At 36.5% G+C, this 10,338-nt stretch overlaps 1 protein-coding gene across 1 annotated transcript; it reads left to right on the forward strand.

The window, feature by feature from the left end:
* Positions 1-461: 461 nt before the first annotated feature.
* Positions 462-9,452, forward strand: LOC146131793 (uncharacterized). Its single transcript, XM_083397048.1, has 8 exons — positions 462-582; positions 2,600-2,643; positions 3,465-3,580; positions 5,420-5,519; positions 5,685-5,786; positions 7,513-7,646; positions 8,398-8,882; positions 9,370-9,452. The coding sequence occupies exons 1-8, from the start codon at positions 462-464 to the stop codon at positions 9,450-9,452; spliced, it is 1,185 nt and encodes a 394-aa protein (XP_083253174.1).
* The last annotated feature ends 886 nt before the right edge of the window (positions 9,453-10,338 follow it).

The following is a 10,338-nucleotide window of genomic DNA, read 5'->3' on the forward strand; positions in this document are numbered from 1 at the left end:
ACCAATATAACCGCAAGACTGATTTTTTTTGGGTATTTCATTGCAAGCTTAGCAATGGCTGTTGAAAAACTAATTTGGTAAAGAGCTAGTTTGTGCAGTTTATCGATACTCAAAAGTTCAAGCTTCGTTGCTAGTAGGTGCTGTCCGTTAGTAATTACCCATCATAATTTTGGTCTAGCCGTTAAGCAACGGCCTTATAGTAACTTTGTTTGGGTTATAAACAAAATTCGCGTTATTTAAACACACTATATCTAATCTTAATAATGACTTATTTTTTGATGAGATTAATCAATATTGCTTTTAATTAATTAATATCGACATTAGCGTTTTAACAAGACGTTTTACTTTATGTTACAGGTTAAGGTTAAGTAGATGAATTGTGATTTGTAATTGGCTTGTGTTGGTGAGCTACTTTATGGGAGTTTACACCGCTGGTGGGCGTACTGTCAACGAGACCAAAAATGGCGGCCATTTACAAGCGGCATTTGAGGCCAGAAGCGGCCAAGGAGACCAGCGGGGGGTTCGCCTTTGACCAAAACCGGTTCCAAGAAAATCCGGACCCACAGTATCTTACTACTACCGGTAGGTGGCGCTTTTATAGTTTTTTTTATTGCATGGGGTGGTGGCGATGTCGTTTAATTCCTTTTGTCGACTCTAGGTTTAATTCTACGTTGAAACCCTTAAACCAGGGATTTTTAAACTTTTTTACCGCGAACTCCTAAAGTTTAGTTTTGCTTCGCGTGGACCACGTTAGGCAAGGATTTTTCAAAAATGACGTCAATAATTAACGTCACAATACAAATGGACTTCAGTAGTATGCTGATTTTGTTCAAAAAAAGTGAAAGTGAAATAGAGTTTAAAATCGTCCAGTGCTAAAACGTTTTATTTTTAATTAAACTTTTTTTTTTGAAAAATTGATTACTTCTTAAATAATACCCTAATATAGCAAATCGATTTTCGGATTTATAATATGAAAATACGTCATGTTTTGACGGAACGTGTTACGTCACGTTTTTAGGTACCTTTCTGACGTCACCTCTGTTTGTTTGTATTTTTTATGACCCCTCCAAAAAAATGTTTATGCCCCATCAAGTTTTTTTATGACCCCCAAAAAAATATTTTATGCCCCCCTAAAAAGATCCTGGCTCCGCCCTAACATATACGGCCATCTGCAATAAGGAAGCTTCATTTGTTGGTTGATCGATATTTTTTTCCACTTCCCGCCCACCACGTGTCAAGCGCGTCATCAATCACGTGACACTAACAAGCTTCCGCCCTACCAAATGTAGTTTACCTTGATTGTGGTGTTGTAGTGTAGCGTGCGGTGTGAGAGCTGGGCCATTTAAATTTAGCACTGTTTTGAAGTTCAGCAGGCCAATTTTGGGTTCATAGCAACTTAGTGTGTTATTTGTTCAGTATAATACCTAGTTGAGGCGTAGGGAGCTAATTGGTAACGTTTGTTAAATTTAAACGTTTCAGTTTTATTGCTATTATATAGTAGTTGTTGTCTTTCATGTGTTACCCTTCATGCTTTTTGTCCAAATGTTAAACAACCGGCTTATAGTAACGTTGATGACTTGTAAAGCAAAATTAACAGTTATTTGAGGCAGTACATTTTCGCGAAATAGTGTCTTCTATTTCATATCGTGTTGTAATTTTTTAACCTTTATTACGTCGAGAAATGTTATATTTTGTGCGTTTTAAAGACAAATTATGGGCACCATTAATTGTTGAAAAGGGTTTCTATAGTATAGTTACTATCTATCAGTTGCAACTTTTGTACTTTGTTCAACTGTGAACATTTAAAATATAAAAATAAACGCAAGATTTGTGACGAAAAACATCAAAATAATCATTGCGTTTTTGTAATCAACGTTTATTTTCCACAAAAATTGTCAATTTTACCTGCATTAAATGCAAATTACAGCCATCGTTGGATAAAAGGGCGACTGTTCGTCCTAACCGCCTAACATTAAACCCTTGTGATTGATATTAGGAAATGGGCTTATTGAGTGGTCTGAATGGATGAGTAACAGGAAACAGTGAAATATGAAGCTTGTGGCAATTTTAAAACGCAATAAACGAATTCAAGGCCTTATGCTATGCTTAGGTTTAGTTTAGGTTCGGTTTAAGCAAGTGACAATCGTATCACTATTGGCTGTCTTTTAACGCTATAAAAACTCGAATTTTCTAGTTTTCGTTTTCAAAAGTATTGGACGATTGGCAGTAATTGGCACTAAGGATAAGTATTAACGAATTTAAGGCCTGATGCTATACTGCTTTAGATTTTGTTTTAGCGATTTTTAAGTGACAATTCTATCACTATTTGCTGCCCTATTTAGCGATGAAAAAATCGATTTTACTAAGTTTAGTTTTTAAAAGCCTTGGTCGCTTGATTAGGCTCAATAGATAGTTGTTATCAGTATTTACTTTTTAAAGGTGAATAAATCGATGTTTCTATAGTTGATTTTTTTAAATTTAAAGTGACATTTACCTTAGAATAGTATCAGAACTTTAAATGTTCAACAAGACAATTTATACATCCTTTACATTGTGGTTTGTAGTTGTAATTAACTTGCTGCCATGATTTGTTGTTTAGAAGAAGGCACCGACAACACGACCAATGTTGAACAAGTTGAAGAAGTAAGTTTCTTCTTAATCTTTAGTCGAATTAGGGCTTCAGTCGTGCTGTTGTGATTCTAGAAATAAAATCTTTCCATACGTTTCTATATTTTGCAGCATTAACCAATTCTTTTTTTTTTTGAGACTTTCATTCCAGTTTTCTTTAAGTAAAAAAAGTAGAAGTAAAGTTACAGAAATCATTAATTTGAAGTAATGATTCTTATTTAAAAACTCGTGTTTAATATGATTTATTTTACAACTTTACTACTCACATATATTTGAAGGCATATTATTCTTATTTACTTTATTTTTGACCATTCCGTTATCGACGCTTGCTTGTAGCACATTTATAAGTGAATAAACAAGTTGTGGACAATCTCGCAAGCGACGGCGAATCTCACTGCTGTCCGTTGAGCTTAGGTTTCTAGAAACAACACAAAAAGTTTGTCATTGAATTCCTGAGGTTACGAAAATACTATTTGGATTTTTTAACTTTGAAAACCACTGGATGGCAAAATACGCATTAAAATCCCCCGAAGCTGGTAAAACAATTTTTGGCATATTACATTTTCATTTAAATCACTGTCGAAGCTTGTATAGATAAGTGTGTGCATCCATGTAAATCACGACGAAAGATTGTACGAAAGCGGTGTATTATGTCTCTCTATTAATATAGGATTATTTAGACTCTTTCCAGTTGTATATAAAAGGGTCCCGTCACACAATTATAAAAAATTTTTTTTTTTTTTCTTGTATTCACTTGAAACGCCGTTCGTCAAATCCAACATCTCTTTATAATAACACAAGCACAAAAGCAAATCACTTTCTCTTCGAAACCCCAGATCCACGATCGCAGCAACATCTTCGGTCGGATCGCAAACTTCACGGCACAGATCGACCGCAGCAAAAACAATGACGTAGAAGCTGATGACGTCATCAACAACAATGAAACCTTGAGGTGAAAAACTAGGCAGGGGTTGGTTCGCTAAAAGCAGATTTTTTTACATGTTCTAAACAGGTTTTGGCGTTGAAACGATTAGCACAAAAAATATTGCAATTCCATTTAGGCGACCAGTTCAGATTTTATTATTGACCGAACTTTAGGTAAACAAAAAAAAACAACCAAAAAATTCATACCTAATCACGTAAAGTTGCTTTTCATGCAAGATGATGTAACTTGCGTTTTCAACAACCGAACTCTAAACATCCCAGTACATGTTTGGTCAATGAGTAATATTGAACGTCTTGATGTCGGTAAAATATTCTTAGTTTTTCAAAGGCCATGTCCATTTTTCACCAGTGAAGCCCGACAACTTCGTAAGTGTGTTTTTAACCTAGGTTTTCGTTGTATATTTGCTGTAACGTTATCTCTGAAAATTTCATGCGTTCTGGAAAGAAAATTATCCCACTTTTACTTCTGATGACAGTACTGTGATTAGTTTTACTTTTAATGGAACTATCACGATTATGGAAGGTTGGTAGTGTGGAATGTTATATAAGCTTTATAAATGGCCGTAGTTGTCTTATTCTAAAGGGTAATCAGATGGCTCTATATAAAGATAAATTGTATTGAGTTCTCGACAAGCTTTCGCACAACCGTGCTTCATCAGGTCAAAGTAGAAATTGCTACTTATTTTCAAATATTTCTGCTTTGACCTGATGAAGCTCTGCTGTGCAAAGCTTGTCGAGAATTCAATACAACTTGTTATTTTTATAGTGCCACCTAATTTCCTATTTAAAAGCTTTAGTCCCGCAGTTAAACATATAATCGCTTTTACTTCAAACTACCCTGTTTTAAGTCCGCATGAACTCACCTGTAGTTTCTATCTTGGTTTACATTTTTGAGGTTCGACCGCGAATTATGTGATCCAACGATAAGCCACATTGCATCACCAACGTTAATTCCACCTGAATTTCCCCCAGGCTCAAAATATCTCATCAGATATATTTCACCTCATCTTCTACATTTAATTTTCACCCGACAAAAACACTGCAGATCAGATAAAACATTGGTCTGTTTGCGCTTTTACTTTTTTATATTCTTGTTACACATGTTTGCAGACGAGAATGCCATATTATTACTAGCTGTAACTTTGTATTAAAAATATTAAATATAAACATTATTAAATTATTAAAAATTTCGACCTGTTCAATCAATTAATGCTAAAAATGACGTACACGTGATCTAACCTCAGTGATTATATCACGATTTAATTTTTACGATTTTTATCCCGTTATTGCATCACGACATGAACTCCGTGAATATATCACGACATGAACTCCGTGAATATATCACGACTTTCACCCACCATATTACGATTTTAACAACGTGATTGAATCACGCCCTTGACCTTGTGATCGTATCACGGTATTCACCCCGTGATTGTATCACGATTTTCACCCGTAGCTTTTCATCTCTAGCCAGATTTGTATTTTTCATATATAACATTCACATCGTGATCGTATCACGGTATTCACCTCCTGATCGTATCACGGTATTCACCTCGTGATCGTATCACGGTATTCACATCGTGATCGTATCACGGTATTCATCTCGTGATCGTATCACGGTATTCACCTCGTGATCGTATCACGGTATTCACCTCGTGATCGTATCACGGTATTCACCTCGTGATTCTATCATGGTATTCACCTCGTGATCGTATCATGGTATTCACATCGTGATCGTATCACGGTATTCACATCGTGATCGTATCACGGTATTCATCTCGTGATCGTATCACGGTGTTCACCTCGTGATTGTATCACGATTTTCACCCGTATTTTTTCATCTTAGCCCGATGTGGAGTTCTCACATTTTCTCTCCATTTTCACCTTCAGTCCAGTCGTTAGATGGGGAATTCCCCAACGAGCAACCTCCAACCATCTCTTACGTGGTAAATTTACTTTGTTTCAAGAAAGTTTTTTTCTTGGCTTGAAAGGCTTAACGAAATTAATCAGCCTGATCAGGATTAAAATGCAAGGGGCATTTGGGATATCAATGCTTTATTATTATTGTGTTTTGCAAGCATTATGCCAATGTGATTGTTCTTTTCACTAAGGTAAATGTTTCCATTGTCGATTGCATTATGACGAGCGTCGACGTAACAACAAGAAGTCTTTCAGATTATCCAATAGACATCCTTTCATCTCCCGCCAAATCGGTAAGCTTCCACAAATTGAACGTTAAATAAATAATTGTTTAAAACTGATCCAATAACAAATTTGGTTGGCATTTTTAGATCTGGAAAAATTGTGAAACTTAAAACCATCACACACACACAAAAATAAAAAAAAATTACCCAAATAGTTGCCAAGTTTCTTTTTTATACTAATCCAATGATATCTATATGGCAAAGGATTAAAATATTATATAATTAGATCTTCGTGTACGAATCTATAAAAACAAAATTTTTTAAGTTGTTTAATACTCTTTTTAATGTTTCAGTACAATTTAAATTGTCTTACAAAAAGCCTAAAATTTGTTTATAAAACCCACTAAAAATCTTTTAGATTTTTTTGGATCGCTTGTTGCTCGAAGACTTGCGGTCATGTGTTCTTGTGTGTACTTGAGATGGTTTTAAAATTCACTACGTTTCAATTGGATACTTTATTAGAAATTTCAGTCCTTTTTTCCGAAATAACAAACTTATAAATTCTAACGCCATTCATGCATATTATTGTATAAGAACAGGCTTAGCCCGGAAAAAAATATGACTCTGAAAACGTAAAAATAGAATATTTTCCTTTAGAAGATTGCCCGAATAGGTGTTCGAAATGTTGGTACTTTAATATAATTTTCCCGGAAGAACAATTTTACAATTGGAGCAATGCCTGGCAGCAACAGTATATTCATTCGTAAAAATAGAATTAAAACTAACACGGCCATTTCTGCGGTGAAACTTTAAATTTTAAGCTGACAGTAAAACCATAAACTGAAGATAACAAGTCATTGACAATTTAACAGCGCTTTCATGCAAGTTTGACCTAAATTAAAGAAACACCTTAAACCTGTCAATTCAACGTTTGACCATAGATATGACCTCCGATATTTCATTCCGGTACCCGATATTTCGTACCAGACTATCGCGACCGCCGACCGATACCAAATGACGTCATTATCATGCTCTCAAATAATCATAATAGATGAAATTGTAACATTTAAAGGTGTTTTTTTCCAGATTAAGAAGCCAAAATAGCTTTAGTGTAAATTCCGTTACTTCACCCAATTTTTTTAATTTACGTTTCAAGATAAAATTTGCTGCGTCTGTTTATCATTGAACTTCTATATTTATTGAGTATCGATCGGCTCCGATACCAACCTAGCATCGGACGAGTACCGATACTACCACTTGGTATCGGGTATCGGCTCCGATCCGATATTATCGGACGAGTACCGATACTACCACTTGGCATCGGGTATCGGCTCCGATCCGATATTATCGGACGAGTACCGATACTACCACTTGGCATCGGGTATCGGCTCCGATCCGATATTATCGGACGAGTACCGATACTACCACTTGGCATCGGGTATCGGCTCCGATCCGATATTATCGTACGAGTGCCGATACTACCACCTGGTATCGGGTATCGGCTCCGATCCGATATTATCGGACGAATGCCGATACTACCATTTGGTATCGGGTATCGGCTCCGATCCGATATTATCGTACGAGTGCCGATACTACCACCTGGTATCGGGTATCGGCTCCGATCCGATATTATCGGACGAATGCCGATACTACCATTTGGTATCGGGTATCGGCTCCGATCCGATATTATCGAACATCCCTAGTTATTACGTCATTTGATATCGAATCGGACAGCGATACTTTTGCTTAAAGTATCGGAATAAACAAAAATGATCGGACACCAAACATTTCTCAGGACGACGATGAATCACGTGACAGCGACGATTCCCGCTTTCTGTTCGACGAGTTCGCTACAGCGAAGTCGGATCAGCCAATCAGCACGCGGCTTAGAATGCGCAGACGACACAAGACGGGAGGACTCTTTCCCAGGTGGGAGGGTTTGGGGGGTTATTTATACAAATATCAACATGTGACGTCATAGTTTGTAACAGACAACCACAAGATGTCACGGATTTAATTTAAAGTTATTTTTTTTATAATATTTTAAGTTTTATTAACCGGTGCGCCGCGGGCCCACGAAAAAATATTATTTTATCATTTTTTTTACTTTCCATTTCGTAATGAACCCACAATAATGTAAAGATAATGCCATTAAAAGATAAGGCAATTCAGAGTGTAGCATTTTGGGGGAATGTTTAGTATGTTCCCAATTTTTATCCCCAATATCGTTTTTCCGAAACAAAATTTGTTCCGGAATCGCAAATTGAGAAATCTTAAGATCCCTCACAATTTTTGCGCTCACTTTGGATATTTTATTTAATTAGGAAAGCAACAGCACCTGTTCTCAGCAAATTATATGACTTGTGTTTTACAGTATGGATAATTTATATATCAATAAATTTAAGCCTTGCCTTTTTTTTCAACTTTTATATTAAACAACCAAAATATTTGCAAAGGAAGAACTAATTGCTTATTTCGCAATTTACAGACGTGTTAGCAATAACTCTTGCCATCATCAGTGTAAAATCTTGATTGCTGAAACCTCTGTAAATTGCGAAATGTCGATTTTATTGAATATTATGGCTTTAACTAATTGCTTTTTCCTCATTATTTGTGAAACATGTTCACAAGAAAAAGCAAAGTTTTCCACTCTCTCTAAAGAGCAGCGCTTTCCTCCCAGATACCCGGACGTCGTCTATGATTGGCTGGACGACGACGACTCCTCCAGCCGCTCCGACCAATCAGAAAGCGAAGAGAGTTCTAATCTCCCGCCCTTCGCCGTGACGTCACATAAGGCACCGGAGCGTGACCAACATGAGCCTCTGACGCTGATAATCGATGACGTCACACCTGATGACGATAAAGATCACGTCACTAATAGCGTGGGAGTTTTTTCTCCTGTTGAATCGGACGATTTGAAGTTGGTTTTGCGGCGAAATAAAACGCACCAAGATAAAGAGGAGCAAATTGAGAAAAACTGGGAGAAAAACGAAGAGGAAAAAAAGGAGCAACCTCTGCGTCCCTTCGTTGTTAAGGCAACCGCTCCAACGGTCGAGGTCTGCGGAACTCCCGAGCTCCATATAGCGGATATTCTGACGGCTTGCAACCGTCCACAAAGTGTCGCCAACGGCTTGAGCTGCAATTTACCCAACAACAGAGATCAAGGTGGGAGGGTTGGAATTAGTTTACGCCCTTTTTAAATGTAGAACCATTTTAAGTGTTTTTAAATGTAATGTTTATTTAAAGAACATCAAGTTTGACACTCAGTTGCCTAAAGTACATGTGGTGCACTTGTTGGTGGTAACTAAAAGATTTAAAAAAGCGAAACAATGGTCAGAACCATATAAATGACCTGTAGAAATGTTTGAATCTGTTAGGCTTCTCTCATAGCGGACCGAAAAATTGAAAGCGGTTTTATTACAATATTTTAGGTTAGGTAAGTATTCAGATAATACTGACGATGCCTTGATTGGCGAAATATATATATCTTTTAAGATCTGTTTATTGTGTCTGACCTGAATTGCTAGCTTTGCTTGAGTATTTTGCTGTTATCATTAGTTAATGGTTTAATTAATTTACAAAATAATAGGTTTTAAGATTTACGGGTAGGATTGTTTTGAATCACATCACTTAGTTAAAGTTTTTTGTTCAGAACTGAAAGCTTCCCCGATGAAAAACAAGCGAAGAAGGTCGATTAATCGCAGAGGTTGGTTCTCTTTGTTTGTGAAGTTCTAATGTTCAAAGTAGAATATGGAATCCTTGGATTCGAATCTGCCGTTTGTTTCAGCTCTAAAGTTTGACTTAAAATATTGGGTTCGTGATCCAACTAACCTCAGCTTTTATGACGTGTTAAACATGACGTCATTGTGTGTAATTTCCCGATAGTTCATGGCGGTTGCGTCACAACACTACGAAATGCACCAGTCGATTGACAAACCAAAAAATGTTTTTGTAGGCTATATATTTATCCTAATCGGTACGTGTTTTAGAAAACTGATTTGCAACATTTTCCAAACATTGATATGAGACACTTCGGTTTGTTGTCTGTAAAAATGCATTAAGTTTTACCGACAAATTGAATTATGTTTGGATCCGCTTAATTTAAATTTCCTGGATTCGTCGCAAAATAAAATATTATCAGGTATCAAATAAATAGTGCGCACTTAAAACCCACATGCTTTCTACGTAAAAAAAATGGGTTACTTTCAAAAATACAAAAAATTCGCATCACTATTAAGGCATACTTGTAGGTTGCGACACAGTTAAAGAACCGCTGAATTATGAGTTTTGTAACTTGATGCGCCAAAAAATTTGTTAGTATTAAAGAAACCGTAATTTTGTAGAGACACAAAAATGATTTTTAGTCTGCGGTCCGCAAATAACGTTCGTTTGTTCCCTGTAAAGTTCGGCTAGCTTTTGCATCGCGCGTTCTTTGTTACGTCATTAGGGGTCCGCTGCCGCCAGCAGAAACCACGTGAACGGAAACATCGCTTTCCCATTGTTTTGTCGCGATTTCACATTCGAGAATTGCTAGGTGTGGCCTTGACCTGGTATTCCTGAACTTTTTAGTTAGTTAGACGTAATAAGAATATTAAAACGCATAACAAAAGTAAGTAGCATT

Source organism: Ascidiella aspersa, chromosome 9 (assembly GCF_963924565.1).
Source record: "Ascidiella aspersa chromosome 9, kaAscAspe10.2, whole genome shotgun sequence".
NCBI classification, from domain to species: domain Eukaryota; kingdom Metazoa; phylum Chordata; class Ascidiacea; order Phlebobranchia; family Ascidiidae; genus Ascidiella; species Ascidiella aspersa.